The 20,774-nt window shown below is 43.8% G+C and overlaps 1 protein-coding gene across 1 annotated transcript; it reads left to right on the plus strand.

Moving 5' to 3' along the window:
* The first annotated feature begins 960 nt into the window (after positions 1–960).
* Positions 961–11,462, plus strand: LOC115480812 (leucine-zipper-like transcriptional regulator 1). Its single transcript, XM_030219735.1, has 3 exons — positions 961–1,068; positions 2,433–2,513; positions 9,932–11,462. The coding sequence occupies exons 1-3, from the start codon at positions 1,039–1,041 to the stop codon at positions 10,046–10,048; spliced, it is 228 nt and encodes a 75-aa protein (XP_030075595.1). The 5' UTR covers positions 961–1,038; the 3' UTR covers positions 10,049–11,462.
* The last annotated feature ends 9,312 nt before the right edge of the window (positions 11,463–20,774 follow it).

The following is a 20,774-nucleotide window of genomic DNA, read 5'->3' on the forward strand; positions in this document are numbered from 1 at the left end:
GTATAATCGTAGTATGGATGCCTGGTGGAACTGTATGTTCATGGAGTTTAATTGTAGTATGGATGCCTGGTGGAACTGTATGTTCATGGAGTATAATCGTAGTATGGATGCCTGGTGGAACTGTATGTTCATGGAGTATAATCGTAGTATGGATGCCTGATGGAGATGTATTCCCATGGAGTTTAATTGTAGTATGGATGCCTGGTGGAACTGTATGTTCATGGAGTATAATCGTAGTATGGATGCCTGATGGAGATGTATTCCCATGGAGTTTAATTGTAGTATGGATGCCTGGTGGAACTGTATGTTCATGGAGTATAATCGTAGTATGGATGCCTGATGGAGATGTATTCCCATGGAGTTTAATTGTAGTATGGATGCCTGGTGGAACTGTATGTTCATGGAGTATAATCGTAGTATGGATGCCTGATGGAGATGTATTCCCATGGAGTTTAATTGTAGTATGGATGCCTGGTGGAACTGTATGTTCATGGAGTATAATCGTAGTATGGATGCCTGATGGAGATGTATTCCCATGGAGTTTAATTGTAGTATGGATGCCTGGTGGAACTGTATGTTCATGGAGTATAATCGTAGTATGGATGCCTGATGGAGATGTATTCCCATGGAGTTTAATTGTAGTATGGATGCCTGGTGGAACTGTATGTTCATGGAGTATAATCGTAGTATGGATGCCTGATGGAGATGTATTCCCATGGAGTTTAATTGTAGTATGGATGCCTGGTGGAACTGTATGTTCATGGAGTATAATCGTAGTATGGATGCCTGATGGAGATGTATTCCCATGGAGTTTAATTGTAGTATGGATGCCTGGTGGAACTGTATGTTCATGGAGTATAATCGTAGTATGGATGCCTAATGGAGATGTATTCCCATGGAGTTTATTTGTAGTATGGATACCTGCCGAACTTTATTAGTTTTCCATAACTTTTTCTGCCTAGCTATCTCTTCTCGGCTCCATATTATTACGGATTCTTCAACAACCGGCTGCAGGCTTACTGCAAGCAAAACCTGGAGATGAATGTTACAGTGGAAAATGTTCTACAGGTAAATTGCTGGCTCTGCCATATAGATGATACGGGTTCCGTTTCAAACGCTGATGACTGATCTGCTGGGAGTAAGATTGTTTTATGGCATTTTGAAGGTGAATAGGTTCTGCTCTTCAAATGATACATAGTGACCAAATGAAGAGTAGGATTGACTGGAGTAAATAACCAGGGTGCATGGAATAGAAATTCCACTTGCAGGAACTCTGAACTGTTAACGTCCCAGAGGAAAGATGGCGCTGAAGGGACACAGAGGCAAATCAGAGTGTCGTCTTGATAGCACTGAGGGCAAGAGGGGTGGACCTCAGGAGAATATTTTCTAGGTGAGGGAAGTATGGGGGCTGGTAGAGGAAATGGGTGTCCAGGGATGGATGTGGAAATCAGGGATTGAAGAGAACCGAGTATGACTTCATGTAACTGAATGCCGTGATTTAGCTGTAGCCACTGGAATTAAATGGTTGCAGCTGGGTGAGATTCAGAAAGGAGGGTGTTGGGTATACCTGCAAGAAAGCACTGGTCACATGTGGAAAGACGGGGCAGAGGGAGGGAGAGGAAAAAAACAAGGCAGGTGGAGTGAAGAGGAGAGGGCACTGACAGGGTTTTCCAGCTGGGAAGAGAGGTAAAAAGGAGCAGAGAAGGGGGTTGGGGAGGGGGGACCTAGCAGGTAATGGGGCAGCATCTGGAAAGAGAGGTTTGGTGCAGGGGCTGATGCAGACAAAAAAGATGAATGAGAGTACACCAGGCATTTGGAGGGGAGGAATTGAGGCTCCAGCGGGGAGGTCACAGTGTGACGAGAGTTTCCTCCGCTGAGTTAGGGAAGTGAGAAGGTGGTGGAGGCATCAGCTGAGACCAGAGTAACTGGTGGGGGCTGGGGTGGCAGCGGCCAGGTACGGTGTGCCCGCTGCACTAAGAGGGAAGGGGAGGTTGGTTTGTACCACTGTGGGATCATATTTGGAAATCCAGAAATTTGATGTGTTTCAGCAAAAATCAATTTTCCCTCAATGCTGCAGCACCTTGAAAAAGATGGACAGATTAAGTGAACTGTGCAGTTATTATCTGCTGTTGGCTTGTGTTTGAATTTTAGTAAAATAGAGGAAGCTTCCTTTCTTGCCAGGGGGTGGGATGGCAGCTCTTACTGTCCACATCATTTATAGAAATTAATTCTATGCTGAAGAGTGTGTACAACTTTGTTGATGGATTTCCAGGGGCTGGCGGTTTGGATGAGGAGTTTGTTAACCTTCTTTCCTTGCAGATCTTTTCAGTATCCTTTTTTTTTTGGGGGGGGGGGGGGGTTGGGGGGAGGCAGGAGTGCATGTGGCCAGCATGGTATGCACAAAAGCCTGATTCAGCTTTTCTGTCCCCTAGATATTAGAAGCTGCTGATAAGACTCAGGCCCTGGACATGAAGAAACACTGCCTACACATTATTGTACACCAGTTTGCCAAGGTTGGTTGGATCTTTTATGGGGCTCTGAGTGTCTGCTGTCCTTTTTCCCTGCCATGGCTGGCACAGACCTAAGCTCCTTCTCGCTCTGGTTCTGCTTGTGCCATGGTACTGAGGGTTGTCCATATCCAGCTGTGCCTTTCTCCTGTGGAAGAGTTTTCTGTTATTTAGTGCCAACAGTCGGTAATAATCCGAGCTTACCTTTCGTCTTTCGCCTTTATGTGCTTTATAATTACATGTGTGCAGCCACCTCTGGAATGAATAGCTTGGCAGCATATTTCTAACACACACAACATTGCATTGCTGGGTACAGAGCTTTGGCCCTTGTTTCCCTGCTGTTTGTAAAGTCAGAGGGACTGCAAACCGGACCAGGCTGGCGCTGACCATGAACTCGTATTCATCAGACTCCTACATGGAGTTAGGAAGCGCCTCAGACATGTACTGATCTATCATATGTTACTATCTAAACTATAAACCCCCCAGAAAGGCGGACTGGACCGTGCATTTTTGGACTGAGTTCCATTGCTCATACATGTCTAGTCTTGGAAATCTTTTTTTTCTCCCACTCCACATGTGTTTCAGAGCACAGGCACTTACGTTTCTGTCTTATGTACATTCCAGAGATGGCAAAGTTAGTTCAACCCATCTTTGCAAGAACTGTTTACTAATCAAAATCTGTTAGCTACTCCGAACTGGAGTCTCAGTGGGTTCTGATACTACCTATCTTTTAAATGATCAACAAAAACCAAAACTTAGGGCATCTGATGAGGGGACCCAGGCGATCTGGAAAGCTTATGATGTGCACCATCTTCTTAACTGGGACGAATCGCAGCCAACTAACTCAGCAGCTCTCTGCAGGACCGGTCTGGCTTTACTTGAGCCGTTTCTAGTGTGATTGTGTGTCTGGCTTTACCCTACATGCAGTCATTTTCACCAGTCCTCTGCTGCACCTGCATAGAAGCTGTCTTACAGTCTTACCAGCAGGCTTCATGTCACATGGACAGTTTAATCTGGTGCTCATTTTGTCCCATTGCATCCAGGGTCTTGTGATTTTAATTTTCTTAGAACAATTTGAAATGGAAGACCAAAAATAAAATGGGCAGAACCAGGACTAGATGAGCAGGGGCCGTGGGTAGCCCTGTCCACATACTGGCTGTAACTTGCAGGTTTAGACAGCTGATGTGGTGACAGGGACCTGGACGCTGGTGTCTGGGAAAGGAGGTTGTCTTCCTTTTTGTAACATCCAGGCCACATTTGGGAAGGAAAATCCACAAACCAAAAAAAGAAAAGGCAGAGCTCTCTTGTCAGCTACAGCTCTGAGGCAGCCCTAGGTTAAAATGTAACTAGGACAGGGATAAGCTGGGAGCACATTGTAAAGGGAACACTCTTCTGTTCACTACAGATAAGAAACTTTTTTACTTTCAGGAAGGTTTGAGGAGGAGGGATTAGAGTTAAATGCAGCAGCACAGCTAGCTTCCAGGATCTTTATCCATCCAAGACTCTTTGTCATCATCTTCACTCTGCACGAGACTACTACTCTATACTACTTAGCATTTCTATAGCGCTGCCAGGGTTACGCAGCGCTGTACAAGTTTAAACATGGGGGAAGGACAGTCCCTAGCTCAAGAGAGCTTAATCGAAAGGTAAAAACTATGTAGTCAGTGTAGGTATCAGGAATGGGGAAGGTGGTTAGGCACAAAAGCAGGGCAGAAGAGATGGGCCTTGAGACCCCGACGCAGGCCGTTTCCCCGAAACACGGACCGTGTCGGGTCTGTTTAATAAAAGTACTGAATTGATGCCTATTATTGAAGGCTGCTTGTGCGTTTTTGCTACTTTGCTCTGTGGATGTGCTTTGGATTCCCTCTCCTCCTTCTAATAGTGAGGAATAGCTGGCCTGTGTGGGTGCTTTGCATGCCTGGCTCTAACTTAAACCTTTCCCCCCCAATTCTGAGCCAAACATCAGTGTCGTTATTGCATTACAAGCTGGGAGACTGAAATAATAATCCACGTACCCTATTTCTATCATGGCATACACAAATATAACTCATTTGGAGACATTCCTGCTGAGAATTGGTTCACAAAGCCAATGAATATTGATTTTCACTGACATTGAAAATTAGTAAAGTCTATTTCCATAACATCTCTCCAGACCGGCACAGATGGCTTATTCACTCCTACCAGCAGATGGAGACTGAGAGAACACTGAACTTGAAGCAGGCAATAAGAGTGGGCTGTACAGTCCCGAGTCCCCTGATAGTCCAGTCTGTTCTCAGTCTCAGCAGATGGTAACAGGGTAAGTCTTTGCAGTCCACTTTGTTCCCCTTAAATTGAAACAAAATATGTATGGTTAGGTAGGTGAGGCCACGGCAAGAGGTTTCGTATTAAAAAAAAAAAAGCAAGTGAGCACCTTTGACACCAATTCGTGCTGGCAGGATTAGGGCTGAGTCCCGTGAGGGTCCTCTGGAGCCTTGGGGGTGCTGCATCCAGATGTCTGAGTCCTTCCTTCCATTCCCCCTCATGGTGCTCTTATTTGGGGGCTGCCTTGCCTGTTTTACATCGACCTTACTTTGCTGTCAGAAGGTCAGGGATCATCAGCTGGTGGAAGAATCTGTTCCTTCTCCATCACAGACGTTTGGAAAGCTTCAGCTGCTTTCAGTTCATATGTTCACGACCCATTACTCCCTCTGTCAAGAATTGTGTTTAGATAACTACCTTGCAAAATGCAGTATAACTCCAGTTGTGCATGTTTTCAGTTTCCTGTTCGTCGTCCAGTGAACTTGTAGTTCAGTTGATTATCTCATAAAATTGCATTGCTAATGCCACTTGTTTTGTCAGATGTTTTTTGTGTGTCCTGATATGTTTTTGTTCTCGTACTTACGCTTGGTGTCACCTGTGATGCTTATCTGGCTTGTCACGATAAAAGCTGGGTAACAGGGGTGGCAAGGATTAATGTTGACCACTAAGGGGTGGGGGGTGGTGGGGAGGGTTTGCACATGCCCAGAGAGGCGCATCTGTTAGGTGCCATCACCTGTGTGTGGCTGGACTTCTCCTGCTGTTTACTGAGAATCCTCTGTTACAGGTAAGCAGGTGGCTGTGTTATTTGGCATTAGCTCACACTTTTTTCAGTAGAAGCTCAAGGTGCGTTACGTTCAGGTACACACTAGGTGTTTCCCTGGAAGGCTCACAATCTAAGCTCATACCTTGAGACACAGAGGAGGGTTAAATGAGCTGCCCAAGAGTACACAGCAGCGGCGGATTTGAACTGGGCTGGAACTCTTAACATTAATTTTTCTAAGCTGCACGGATTGAACAAATTCAGATCAATTTCAGCTTACAAAAATAATAGAGGCAAACCTAGATCTTTACAAACATCCAACAATCAGCAAGAAATTTCTGATAAAGCCAGGTTTTTTAAAGATTTCCAACAATTGAATAATTGAGTTTGCGACGTACATACAGCAGTAGGATATGGCACCATTGGCTGCTTGATACACAAACAGTGGCAAAGTTTGATTTATAGATAACACCTTTAGATGAAGGAAATTGAAGACAGAGATAATGTCTGCAGTTTTTAACACAATTCTTCCCACATCATTATAATTAAAGATGGACAGTTTCCTTAGACACAATAGAAATATATATATATATATTTTTAACCCTTAGGAACAGCTGCTGACATGTCTCTCAGGTCCTTTGGAGTCATCTCTTTGTGGGTCGTAGCCCTTATTACCAGCTCCCTGACCTGTCTTGCTAATTCAGAGGCTCATAGCATGTCTCCTAACTGCCTCTCTCCCATGAAGAGCTACTTTTCCTAGGTCACAAGTCGCAGCTCTCAGCCTTTCAGTTGTGGAAACAAATCCTTACATCATTTAACCGAAAGGGTAGCTTCAGGGTGAGGCTGGAGTTAGCTTTGGCCAGTTTATAAGAGGTAAGCTTATCAATAGAAATCAAACAAAATAAAACACGGAAAAGAAAATAAGATGATACCTTTTTTATTGGACATAACTTAATACATTTCTTGATTAGCTTTCGAAGGTTGCCCTTCTTCCTCAGATCGGGAAATAAGCAAATGTGCTAGCTGACAGTGTATATAAGTGAAAACATTCAAGCATTACTATGACAGTCTGACAGGGTGGGGAGGATGGGGGTGGGTCGGAGGTATGCATGGGGACATCAAAGCATATCATTGATATTCTAACAGGATGGGTGTGGATAGGTGAGGGGTTCCTAGCCCATTATAAACCATAAAGCTGTATGTCTCTGTTGATCACCCCACCCCTCACCTATCCACACCCATCCTGTTAGAATATCAATGATATGCTTTGATGTCCCCATGCATACCTCCTACCCACCCCCATCCTCCCACCCTGTCAGACTGTCATAGTAATGCTTGAATGTTTCACTTATATACACTGTCAGCTAGCACATTTGCTTATTTCCCATCTGAGGAAGAAGGGCAACCTTCGAAAGCTAATCAAGAAATGTATTAAGTTATGTCCAATAAAAAAGGTATCATCTTATTTTCTTTTCCATGTTTTATTTTGTTTGATTTCTATTGATAACCTTAAGAGTGGACTAACACAGCTACCACACTCCTCTACTTAAGAGGTAAGCTGAAAGCAGGCAAAACCACACATTCCTTCTCACTTGCAGCAGATGAATCCAGGAGCTAGTGGGTTAAGTCCGCCTACCAGCAAGTGAAGATAGAGATAAACAAACTAAAGGCAGTGATGCCAGACGGCCAGCTCCTTCCTCAGGTAGTATGTCTCTATCTCAGCAGGTGGTGGACGGCTTTTTCTCCAGCTCCTGGGCCCAAGGCCTCTGAGGGTGCTCCTGGGCCGGTGGCCAGTTTGAGCCATGGGTGGCGGACTGATAATGTCCCCTTTGGCAGCATACACAGTTTCTGGGTCCCTGCTGCACCTCAAATTCCCTCTGAACAGGCTTTTGCTGTTCCTTTCTGCCTCCTCACTAAAAAAAAAAAGAGAACCATAGAATTTATTTAAAAGAGAAACAGACAAGCACAGGGAAGTTTGTTTTTGCTGAGAGCAGGTTTTTGTTATTGCTGTCCGAGTCCTGTTTTCTGTTGCCTGCTTGTCTGAGCCTGCCTCAAACTGGAGTCGGAGAGTTTTTATTTCCTTCGGCTCAGCTGTCAGTTCCCGTGCTTTCCCAGTCCAGGGTAAGTCCTGCTGGGTTCCTGTTCGGGGATGGGCGATGGCAGCGGAGGCGGTAAAACGCTGTTCCCGATGCGGGAAACGGCGTTCAGCGGCAGGCCTTTGCAGCAAGGTGTGCACTGATTTGGCGGGACTTGGTGGAGCAGTGAGCCCCACCCAAAAGCGTGCTTTCCCGCCCAGAGCCTGGCGACTCTCGCGCCATCTTGCGATCGGTTGCGGAGCTGGCTCCGGTAGCGGTTTTGGGCAAAGCTTCTCCACTGGTAGGGGAGTTGGGAGGGGGCCGTCAGGCACTGTGGGCGATGGTGCAGGTGCCATGGCTGCGAAATCCTCCGTTGCGGGGGTAACCAAGAGATTCTGGGGTTTTCCCCATAGGATTTCTCCTCCCTTCAAAAGCCTAGGCTTTCTTTGGGGTCTGAGGAGGGGTCCTGCATACGGTCACCTGCTTCCTCCATGGTGGCTCTCTCAGAGTAGCAGATGAATCCAGGATCCCTCCCTAGTTCAGCCGACGGTTTTTTCATTTTCCGCGCAGTGTGGCTATTTTTTCTTTCCGTGTTCTCTTTTGCAGAGTTCAGACAGATATGGGAACACGGAAAGGATTCCAATTTCTGGATCAAGTTGCAGTTATTTCAAAGTTCTTATTTGGTTCTCTGTTTTTCATAGTGAGGATGGTTTCTGGTTGTTATTGGTTCATATTTTTGGCCTTGGCAAATGCTTATGAATGACGTATTAACTTGAGGAAGGAGCTGGCTGTCTGGCATCACTGCCTTTAGTTTGTTTATCTCTGTCTCCACCTGCTGGTAGGCAGACTTAACCCACTAGTTCCTGGATTCATCTGCTGCGTTAAAGGAAAGTAAATTATCAGGTAAGACATAATTTTATCTTCTGTGCCTCTGCAGAAGAGCAGACCAGGTTAACACAGTGTACAATTGAGAATTAGCCTTGTTCCTGATAGAGATTAGGAGTCTGTGTCCTGCATAATCCCAGATGCCTCCCAGGTAGGTGATTTGTGGGGAGCTGTCATTTGTCAGCCTCTTTGCATTGTATCAGATACCTGCAAAGCTGCAAGCAGGGTGCCTACCAGCAAGAGTTCTGATTGGGTTTTATTCCTGCTTCACCTTGGTTTACTGTTATCGGTAAATGAATACAGTGGGACAAATCCAAAGGCATCCATAACTTAATCTCCAGAAGTCATGCATATTTACTGAGCGTATTCTGAAAACCCAACTGACCAGGTGAGGGTTGAAATGCCACTGGCACAGGGGTGTCCAACTTCGGCCGTTTTACCAGGTCAGGTTTTCAGGATTTCCACAATGAATATGCAAATAGATCTGATGCATATTCACTGGGGAAATCCTGAAAACCCGACTGGATTGCAGCCCTGGAGGACCGAGGTTGGACAACCCTGTGGGGCTACAGATACATGCACTGCTTTTTTAGTATGCAAATTCCTCTCATGCATATTCATTGTGGATATCCTGAAAACCTGACTGGCCAGGTGCTCCCTGAGGACTGGGTTGAAAACCAGTGCCCTGAGGAGTTCTTGTGATCAGACCAGGTGAATACACTGTAAACCTGGAAGCCTCCTGAGAGGTTTGCGCCATCGTGACGGTTTCCTGGCGCTGCTTCTCTTTCTCATACCCCGACAACGGCCACTGCTTCAAGTACTCGGTTATTGTAAATTATCTGGGGAAGGGACTAACCATGTTTGTGTGCTGGTTTCATTGTAAAATGCCCAGGTTCCTATATAATAAATGAAGAGGGTCTCTCTCTTCCCTGACTCCCTCCATTTCTCACCTGATTGCCTTCCTCTCTGCTTTGCGCAGTGTTTGTCTGGGCTGCGCTTGCTGTCTGTGCAGGACCTGTGGGTGGCTGTAGTAGGGTTTACGTACCTTAAATTACTTTGTGATTCCCTGAAGAGACAGAAGAATAAGTCTTTACTATTATCTGGACCATTAGCTGGTACTTTTTCTGTAACTGGGTTTTGTAATTAACAGCATGACCCAGTGGTCATTCCTGACTGTTCCTTTTCTGTCTCTCTATCTCATTTTGACTAAGCCTGACTCTGGTTTTCTGAATCTCCTTTCATGAAGGCAAGTCTGCACCTGAATAGAAACCAGCAGGCCAGAGCTGGTTGTCATTTTTGGGTAGGATGGAGTGTGTTTGGAAAAACGCTAGGTTTTGTTGTTTGACTTTTCATTTATAGCCACATTAATCCCCACTCCTCATTGTTTCCTGTTTTTCCCTCTTAAGGTGTCCAAGTTACCAAACCTGCGCTTCCTGAGTCAGCCCCTCCTCCTTGACATCATCGAATCCTTGGCCAATCATATGACAGACAAGCAGTGTGCGGAGCTGGCCTCGGACATATAAAGAGCAGTGGCTGCTTCTTTCCATCCCAAGCATTTCCCAAAATCCAACCCTTCCTTCTTAGCGAGTGCTGGAAACGGCTTCTGGCTGACTGTGGTGGCTCATCTCTCCTAGCCAGTTGCCTGCTTAGACCTTCTGTACTGCCTCCCTTCCCTCCTCCCTGCCAGGAGCCTTCGATGATGGGAGATCAGAGGGAAAATGGGAGTCTTAGTGCCTGTGATTGAGTCAGTGGGAGGAAATAAAAGCACGTTAAACTTATGAAACACAGCAACCAAAGCAAACGCTTTTACTGTTCAAGTACAGAACAGCTCTCGTCTACAGTCCCAGTGGAAATTTAATGTCAAATGGCAGCCAAAAATCATTAATGCAGTTCAAGTAAATTCTTCCACAGAATATGGGTTTCAGATGAATGTTTGAAGTCAGAATAATATCCCTATTATCACCCTATCCTTTCTCACAGACATTGAATCGGGGTTGGGTCGGTGAATGAGAAGAGGAGCTGGAAGGCCTGAACCCATTCAGGTGTTGTCACTGGAAAAGCAAAATCTGCTCAAAATTGCGAGGCATGGCCTGTGTTTTTTTACCCTTACACATGAGGAGTGATTACATAAGATGATGATGATGACGACATGTGAATGGCTGATTTCTTAAGAATATAAATGCCAGGCTGGGTCACACCAGTGGTCTGTCGAGCTTAGTGTATCAACTGTAGCAGCGACCAGTTGAGGTACTTGAAAATACCAAGTGGACAGAACCATTCCCTATTGCTCCCAGAAGTAAGAGGTAATGATCCCTAAGTTGGCTGGATTCATAAATTACATGTAATGTTCCTCCAGTGCCAATCTTCGTAGCTTTCTTCAACTTGTGTCCTTAAAATTCACACTGATCTTACAATAGGGACGGAGCTCACCCAAGAGCAAAGGGAACCAAATGAACAAGGTCAGAGACTGAAGTATGTAACTTGGACCCCTGATTTATGGGCTGTCAACTCATAACTCAGTGACAGGATGAGGACAAGAGCCCTCAAACCATAGAGTTGTGTCTCTTGAGTGTGGTGTAAGCCATAATCTACTACATTAAGAACTCATGATACCCTATGGCCTAACTTTGATCATCCTATATACACGTATATATAAAGCATCACAACCATATCACGACAGGGGTTGCAACACTCGCCCCAGACATACATTCCTCTATTTTGAAGTATGACTGAATGGCACATGTTTACAATGGAAGAATTAATTCTCCAGCTTAGGCAGATAGCAGACCCTTTCCACGATGTGTGGCCGAGTCTGTCCTGTTTGCTTAAAAATGATTCAAATGGTCTAATCAATATTTAAATAGAATATTTAACATTATTTCTGTAATTTATTTATGTGAACTAATAAATAAAGTAAAGTACACATCATGCAAATTATTTTATTTCTTTCAGTAGGTTTTTAACAAGTAATGGAATTTTTTTAATATTCAGCTGGTGGTGGTCAGCGGGGTTTTTTTGCCGCTGTTGGTGTTATGTTTGGATATTCAATGCTGGCCAAGTCCTGTCCAGGCACTGGAATTGAATCTGGTTAAGTGTGACCTTCAGCACTCACCTGCCTAAATGAAACCAGATACAGATAGGAACGAGTTTCATGTGGTCTGATTTGTTCAGTTAACTTAGGTTGTAAAATGCTGAAGATCAGCACTTCTAGCAAACTCAGCAAAGGTGACACCAAAACAGAAAAGGCTTTAACAATGTACAGAACACACAAATTTTAATTAAAAGATCCAAAGACCAAAACACGAATCGTCCTCTAAAACTTTATTCAAGTTACATAAACAGTGACTTCTGTTTTAGAAATAACAAGTGTACTTTGGGAAGGTCTGTCTACCTTTCGTACTGGATGTAAGTAAAGTGTTGGAGGACATCCATTTAGAAGACTCCTGAAGCAGGCCGTTGTGGTCAAACACGATTCGTGTTTCGGTCTTTGGATGCTTTGCGTTCTGTATAACTTTCTGAGAATTTCTGAGAAAAGAGGACATTTCTCTGGTAAGTGAACACTATTTTGCTTTGTGCTTTGGGAACTTAAAGATTGGGGTTTAAAGGAGGAATTGTAGGTTAGTGATAGAATAAAAATATAAAAAAGCAAATTTTATCAACTAATCTCCATAGTCTTTTCCCCTTAGTTATAAAACTTGAACTTTGTACCACAACATTAACAGATAGAATCTAACAGGCACTGCAGGATCTAGTTTAGTCTTCCCACCCACCTCTAGGACAACTCTTCATTTATAGTCAGTTATTGTAATTAGGGTAACAAGCAAGGAGTGCTCTTACAGAGTTTTAAATACATTTCATTACCATCTAAGAAGGAAACACTAAATAAATCATACAATATACTATATAAACTAAAAGACATTTTCATATAAGGCTAATATCCTTAATACTTTAGCAAGTTTTAAATTATTGAAAAACTCAAAAATACTAAGATGGAGTCAGCAGTCCAGCAGTGACGGGTGCTGTCCAGTCTTTTGCATTGAGTGTCATATGTATGATTATCTCCCAGTTGGTGAGATGTCATATGTCTGTGCCTGATGCAAAGAGCTCCTAGCTTTCAGGGAACGTGTCCATTCTCTTGAGGCTAGAGTAGCAGACTTGGTGGAGCTGAGGGAGACCTATAGGGATGTTGTAGAGAAATCCCACCTCTAGTGTGGTAGCCCCTGTGCTACCTTGGAGGAGAGAGATCTCCCAAGTGCTGCCCAGGAGGGAAGGGTTAGGACAGCTGTTATAGTTGGTGATTCGATCATTAGGCATATAGATAGCTGGGTGGCTGGTGGACGTGAGTGAGGATCGCCTGGTGACTTGCCTGCCTGGTGCGAAGGTGGTGGACCTCACACGTCACCTAGATAGGATTTTAGATAGTGCTGGGGAGGAGCCAGCTGTCTGGGTACATGTGGATACCAATGACATAGGAAAATGTGGGAGAGAAGTTCTGGAATCCAGATTTAGGCTCTTAGGTAGAAAGCTCAAATCCAGGACCTATAGGGTAGCATTTTCTGAAGTGCTACCTGTTCCACACGCAGGGCCCAAGAGACAGGCAGAGCACCAGAATCTCAATGCGTGGCTGAGACAATGGTGCAGGGAGGATGATTTTAGATTTGTTAGGAACTGGGCAACATTCTGGGGAAGGGGGAACCTATTCCGGAAGGATGGGCTCCACCTTAACCAGGGTGGGACCAGGCTGCTGGCATCGGCATTTAAAAAGGAGATAGAGCAACTTTTAAACTAGAAACAGGGGGAAGGCCGACAGTCGCTCAAAAGCACATGGTTCGGGATAACGTATCTTTCAAAGATATTACCAAAACAGGGAAGATAGGGTATCCCGATAGGTTGCAAAAGAGACCATGGTAGATATGTGTTCTTAAATAAAAATCAGACAAAAGATTGCAAATTAATACTGTCAAGTACTGAGCATGATGTAAATAGGAACAACAAACATAGTTTGAAATGTCTATAGGCGAATGCCAAAAGCCTAAGCAATAAGATGGGAGAGTTAGAATATATTGCACTAAATTAAAAATTAGATATAATAGGCATCACTGGGACCTGGTGGAAGGAGGATAACCAGTGGGACACTGTCATACCGGGGTACAAATTATATCGTAGTGATAGGGTGGATCGAATTGGTGGAGGGGGTAGCATTGTATATTAACGAGAGCCTTGAATCAAATAGATTGAAAAATCTGCAGGAAACAAAACACTTCTTGGAATCACTATGGATTGAAATTCCACGTGTAAAGGGGAAAAGGATAATGATAGGAGTGTACTACAATCCGCCTGTCCAGGATGAACAGACGGATGTAGAAATGTTAAAGGTAATTAGGGAAGCAAACTGGGCAACACAATAATAATGGGTGATTCCAATTACCCCGATATTGACTGGGTAAATGTAACATCGGGGCATGCTAGGGAGGTAAAATGTCTTGACAAAATCAAGGACTGCTTTATGGAGCAGCTGGTACAGGAGCCGACGAGAGAAGGAAATATTCTAGACCTAGTCCTTAGTGGAGCGCATGATCTGGTGCGGGAGGTAATGGTGGTGGGGCCACTTGATAACAGTGATCACAATATGATCAAATTTCATATTAGCTTTGAAGTAAGTATACACAGGAAATTAAATATGTTAGCGTTTAACTTTAAAAACAGGAGACTATGATAAAATGAGAAGAACGGTAAAAAAAAAACTTAAAGGAGCGGCTTCGAGGGTCAAAAATTTACATCAGGTGTGAATGCTGTTCAAAAACACCATCCTGGAAGCCCAGGCCAAATATATTCTGCATATTAAAAAAGGAGGACGGAAGACCAAATGACAGCCGGTGTGGTTAAAAAGTGAGGTGAAGGAAGCTATCAGAGCTAAAGAAAATCCTTCAGAAAATGGAAAAAGGAACCAACTGAAAATAATAAGCAACAGCTTAAAGAATGTCAAGTCAAATGCAAAGGAGTGGCCTAGTGGTTAGGGTGGTGGACTTTGGTCCTGAGGAACTGAGTTTGATTCCCACTTCAGGCACAGGCAGCTCCTTGTGACTCTGGGCAAGTCACTTAACCCTCCATTGCCCTATGTAAGCCGCATTGAGCCTGCCATGAGTGGGAAAGCGCAGGGTACAAATGTAACAAAAATAAAATAGATACTATTGGAGATTCTACATGGAATGTTGCTACTATTGGAGATTCTACACGGAATGTTGCTATTCCGCTAGCAACATTCCATGTAGAAGGCTGCGCAGGCTTCTGTTTCTGTGAGTCTGACGTCCTGCACGTACGTGCAGGACGTCAGACTCACAGAAGCCTGCGCGGCCACATTGGTGATCTGCAAGGGCCGACTTCTACATGGAATGTTGCTAGTGGAATAGCAACATTCCATGTAGAATCTCAAATAGTAGCAACAGTGGAGGAGTGGCCTAGTGGTTAGGGTGGTGGACTTTGGTCCTGAGGAACTGAGTTTGATTCCCACTTCAGGCACAGGCAGCTCCTTGTGACTCTGGGCAAGTCACTTAATCCTCCATTGCCCCATGTAAGCCACATTGAGCCTGCCATGAGTGGGAAAGCACACGGGGTACAAATGTAGCTAAAATAAATAAGGAAGGCAAAGAGGGACTTTGAAAAAAGATTGCATTGGAGGCAAAGACACATAGTAAAAAACTTTTTAGGTATATTAAAAGTAGGAAGCCGGCAAAAGAATTGGTTGGACCGCTAGATGACCAAGGAGTAAAAGGGGCGATCAGGGAAGCCAAAGCTGTAGCGGACAGATTAAATTAACTCTTTGCTCCACTGAGGAGTATTTGAGAGAGATACCGGTGCCAAAAATGGTATTCAAAGCTGACAAGTCAGAGAAACTTAATGAAATCTCTATAGACCTAGAGGATGTAATGGGGCAATTTAACAAATTGAAGAGTAGCAAATCTCCTGGACCGGATGGTATTCATCCCAGAGTACTGATATAACCGAAAACTGAACTCGCATTACTATTGTTAGTAATATTTCATTTATCCTTAAAATCGAGCGTGGTACCGGAAGATTGGAGGGTGGCCAATGTAACGTCGATTTTAAAAAAAGGTTCCAGAGGAGATCAGGGAAATTATAGACCGGTGAGTCTGACATCGGTGCCAGGCAAAATGGTAGAGACTATTATTAAGAACAAAATTACAGAGCATATTCATAAGCATGGATTAATGAGACAAAGCCAACATGGATTTAGTGAAGGGAAATCTTGCCTCACCAATCTACTACATTTCTTTGAAGGGGTGAACAAACATGGATAAAGGTGAGCCGGTTGATATTGTGTATCTGGATTTTCAGAAGGCGTTTGACAAAGTACCTCATGAAAGATGCCAGAGGAAATTGGAGAGTCATGGGATAGGAGGTAGTGTTCTATTGTGGATTAAAAACTGGTTAAAAGATAGAAAACAGAGAGTAGGGTTAAACGGTCAGTATTCTCAATGGAGAAGGGTAGTTAGTGGGGTTCCCAGGGCTCTGTGCTGGGGCCGCTGCTTTTTAACATATTTATAAATGACCTAGAGATGGGAGTAACTAGTGAGGTAATTAAATTTGCTGACGACACAAAGTTATTGAAAGTAGTTAAATAGCAAGAGGATTGTGAAAAATTACAAGAGGACCTTACAAGACTGGGCGTCTAAATGGCAGATGACATTTAATGTGATCAAGTGCAAAGTGATGCATGTGGGAAAGAGGAACCCGAATTATAGCTATGTAATGCCAGGTTCCATGTTAGGAGTCACCGTCCAAGAAAGGGATCTAGGTGTCATTGTTCATGATACGTTGAAACCTTCTGCTCAGTGTGCTGTGGTGGCTTAGAAAGCAAATAGAATGGTAGGTATTATTAGGAAAAGAATGGAAAACAAAAATGAGGACATTATAATGCCTTTGTATTGATCCATGGTGCGACCGCACCTCAAATATTGTGTTCAATTCTGGTTGCCACATCTCAAAAAAGATATAGAGGAATTAGAAAAGGTGCAGAGAAGGGCTACGAAAATGATAAAGGGGATGGGACAACTTCCCTATGAGGAAAGGCTAAAGCGGCTAGGGCTCTTCTGTTTGGAGAAAAGGCGACTGAGGGGCGATATGATAGAGGTCTATAAAATAATGAGTGGAGTTGACCGGGTGGATGTGAAGCGTCTGTTTACGCTTTCCAAAAATACTAGGACTAGGGGGCATGCGATGAAGCTACAAAGTAGTAAATTTAAAACGAATCGGAGAAAATATTTCTTCACTCAACATGTAATTAAACTCTGAAATTCGTTGCCAGAAGATGTGATAAAGGCGGTTAGCTTAGCAGAGTTTAAAAAAGGTTTGGATGGCTTCCTAAAGGAAAAGTCCATAGACCATTATTAAATGGACTTGGGGAAAATCCACTATTTCTGGGATAAGCAGTATAAAATGTTTTGTACTTTTTTGGGATCTTGCCAGGTATTTGTGACCTGGATTGGCCACTGTTGGAAACAGGATGCTGGGCTTGATGGACCTTTGGTCTTTCCCAGTATGGCAAATGTACTTATGTACTTGGGATTCTGAATGGAATCTTGCTACTCTTTGGGGTTCTACATGGAATGTTGCTACACTTTGAAATTCTGCATGGAATCTTGTTATTCTTTAGAATTCTAGAATTGCTATTCTTTGCAATTCTACATGGAATGTTGCTTCTCTTTGGGTTTCTGCCAGGTATTTGTGACCTGGATTGGCCACTGTTGGAAACAGGATGCTGGGCTTGATGGACCTTTGGTCTGTCCCAGTATGGTAATACTTATGTACTTATCATTTAGCCTTTTCTTTTTTGGTGTCACCTTTGCTGTGTTTGCTTATATTGCTTTTTGCAAGAGAGTTTGTTCTTCTGTTTTTTGTTGAAGATTGGCACTTAACCATATCCGTGCTGACTACGGCTTTAGTGGTTAGTACGGGTGTTCAGCAGCGATAACCAGTTATCAACAGATCTCCCTGCACAAGCACTGTAAATACTGATTCCTAAATTATGTATATAGTTCAGTAGCAACAGTGAGAATCCTGAGCATTTAATCTAATGTAATAGTCTGAAATACAGTGATCATTGTATTAGTTTCTGGTGAAACATCATTCAAGGTGCTTATCTTAAAGCACCAATGAAACATCCCTGTTTCAAGACAAATGTAAAAGTTGTTTATTGGATAAACACTGGAAAAGCACCAGTTTTCTTAGTGCTCACCCCTGGCTTCTCTTCTGTTCTCCACTACTTTTCAACACTAATAACACTTAAGTGATGCATTTAATTCAACTGGAAAAGGTACCCAGCAATGGAAAAGAAACACCTAATGAAAGCCCTATTGATGAGCAGGCCTGACTGTGTAGAACAGCATGTTATGTTTGCCAGTGGGTCCTTGTAACATTGTCCTGGGGTATATGTGCATAAAAGCTGGACATCTACTTTTCTGTGATATGCTGTGGATGGAGAATAGGAGGTATGGAGAGAAGATGGAACAAAATAAAAGGATCGAAATTAAGAAAAAGGGGATACAGCACAAGCACTGGCAAGTTGGATGCAAAGCATTGATAAGGAAAGCTAAAAGAATTTGAAGCTAAGAACATAAGAATAGCCATACTGGGTCAAACCAAGTGTCCATCTAGCATAGTATCCTGCTTTCAACAGTGGCTAGTCCAGGTCACAAGTATCTGGCAGAAACCCAGTTCGTACCAACATACCAAGCTACCAATCCCGGGGCAATCAGTGCTCCCATCTCCATCTCAATAACAGACTATGGACTTTTCCTCCAGGAACTAGGCCAAACCTTTTTTAGAGTGGAGGAGTGGCCTGGTGGTTAGGATGGTGGACTTTGGTCCTGGGGAACTGAGGAACTGAGTTCGATTCCCACTTCAGGCAGCTCCTTGTGACTCTGGGCAAGTCACTTAACCCTCCATTGCCCCATGTAAGCCGCATTGAGCCTGCCATGAGTGGGAAAGCGCAGGGTACAAATGTAACAAAAATAAAATAGTTACTATTGGAGATTCTACATGGAATGTTGCTACTATTGGAGATTCTACATGGAATGTTGCTATTCCACTAGCATCATTCCATGTAGAAGGCTGCGCAGGCTTCTGTTTCTGTGAGTCTGACGTCCTGCACATACGTGCAGGACGTCAGACTCGCAGAAGTCTGCGCGGCCACATTGGTGATCTGCAAGGGCCGACTTCTACATGGAATGTTGCTAGTGGAATAGCAACATTCCATGTAGAATCTCAAATAGTAGCAACAGTGGAGGAGTGGCCTAGTGGTTAGGGTGGTGGACTTTGGAACTGAGGAACTGAGTTTGATTCCCACTTCAGGCACAGGCAGCTCCTTGTGACTCTGGGCAAGTCACTTAACCCTCCATTGCGCCATGTAAGCCGCATTGAGCCTCCCATGAGTGGGAAAGTGTGGGGTACAAATGTAACAAAAAAAAATCCCAGATCCGCTAACCATTGTTGCCACATCCGCCGACAGCGAGTTCCAGATATTATTGTTTGAGTGAAAAAATATTTCCTCCTATTTGCTTTAAAAGTATTTCCATGTAATTTCATTGAGTGTCCCCTGGTCTTTGTACTTTTTGAAAGAGTGAAAAATTGATTCACTTTTAGCCCTTCTGTACCTCTCAGGACCTGATTTAGAGGCAACAAAAGTTTCAGGAAGTCATGAGGGAGTTCATTACATCATTAGATGATCGCAGGGTAAAAGGGGAGTCAGGGGTAGGTTAGATGAATTCTTTGCTTCTGTGTTTACTGAGGAAAATGTAGGGGAGCCTGCCCATACCAGGAATGGTATTTAATGATGAATATTTGGAAGAACTGAAGCAAAGCTCGGTGACCTGGAATATGTAAGTACAGTAACCCCCAATTCTAGAAAGTTGCATGCCAACATTTCTGACTAGCATGGAAATTTATACATGCAACATACAGAATGTCAGTTGTGCACAGATTAATTAGATGCTAATTGGCCTTAACTATTGGTGCCAATTGGCAGTTACATGTTCATATTCAGGAGGATATCTGTGCCCCAACCCATGAATTGCTTTCTCACGAATAGCAGGGGTTCTTGAAACACTGAGTACAGCAGTAGGAATTCCCAGACTGGAGGGGAGGGAAGGTTACAGATGCCCAGGAAACTTTTCAGGGGCAGGGTTAGTGAAGAGAGAAGTCCTGAGGAAGATGATCTTCCCTGGATCCACCGCCAGTATGTAATGGCTTTCAGCAGGTTCAAGGGGATGGAGTTCCTAACGAGACCCGAAAGGCTGGATGAGCACTTGGCAAGGCTTTTACACTAGAGTGCGTCAGCATCTGGGGTGCTGGTGCCTGCCATACCTCTAGCTTCTGCCCCGACAGGCCCTCATCCTTCGATGAGGTCTCTGATACCGGTACTGCATGCAGCTCTGGTGTTGACAGCTGCCCACGCTGGCTCCCCCTCAACATCGGTGGAGGAAGCTTCGTCAGAGTTGAGGATGGAACTGACAACCCATCTTGAGGATATGGTTCCTCTGTATCGAGGCAGGCTCGGTCTCGGCCCTCCCATGAGGACTTCTTTGTTGACACTGATGAGGATCCACAACACTTCTTGGAGAAAGAGTCCTATGGTAAGTTGCTTGTGCTCTACCAGTCCTGTTGCTAAACGGAGGATTTCGGTTTCCATCATTACCTTTCTGGAACTGATTATACTAAAGAATAGAATTAAACCCCTGCATTTGATCCAAGGTCCCTTCCCACAGAATCATGCCTTGCTCATAAGAATATAAGCATTTCCATACTGGGACAGACTGAAGGTCCATCAAGCCCAGTATCCTGTTTCCAACAGTGATCAATCCAAGTCACTAGTACCTGCCAAAATCCCAAAAGAGTAAAACAGATTTAATTATGCTTATCCTAGCAATAAGCAGTGGATTTCCCCAAGTCCATCCATCTTAATAATGGCTTATGGACTTTTCTTTTAGGAAAGTATCCAAACCTTTTTTAAAATCCTGCTAAGCTAACTGCTTTACTACATGCTCAGGCATGAGGAGTTAATTTTTGCTTCTTCTGTTTCTGGACGTTAGCCAGAGAAGTCCCCTAGATTTCTGCTGTCTGGGGTTTTAACTGAGTGACACATTCAGCATTGCTGGGGTTTCTCAAGATACGATGGAAGGGTAAAAGTTAAACTTTTACCTGTCGCTGAACTTTAAAAGTTCATTAGCATTT

The sequence above is a fragment of the Microcaecilia unicolor genome, chromosome 11, assembly GCF_901765095.1.
Source record: "Microcaecilia unicolor chromosome 11, aMicUni1.1, whole genome shotgun sequence".
Lineage (NCBI taxonomy): Eukaryota > Metazoa > Chordata > Amphibia > Gymnophiona > Siphonopidae > Microcaecilia > Microcaecilia unicolor.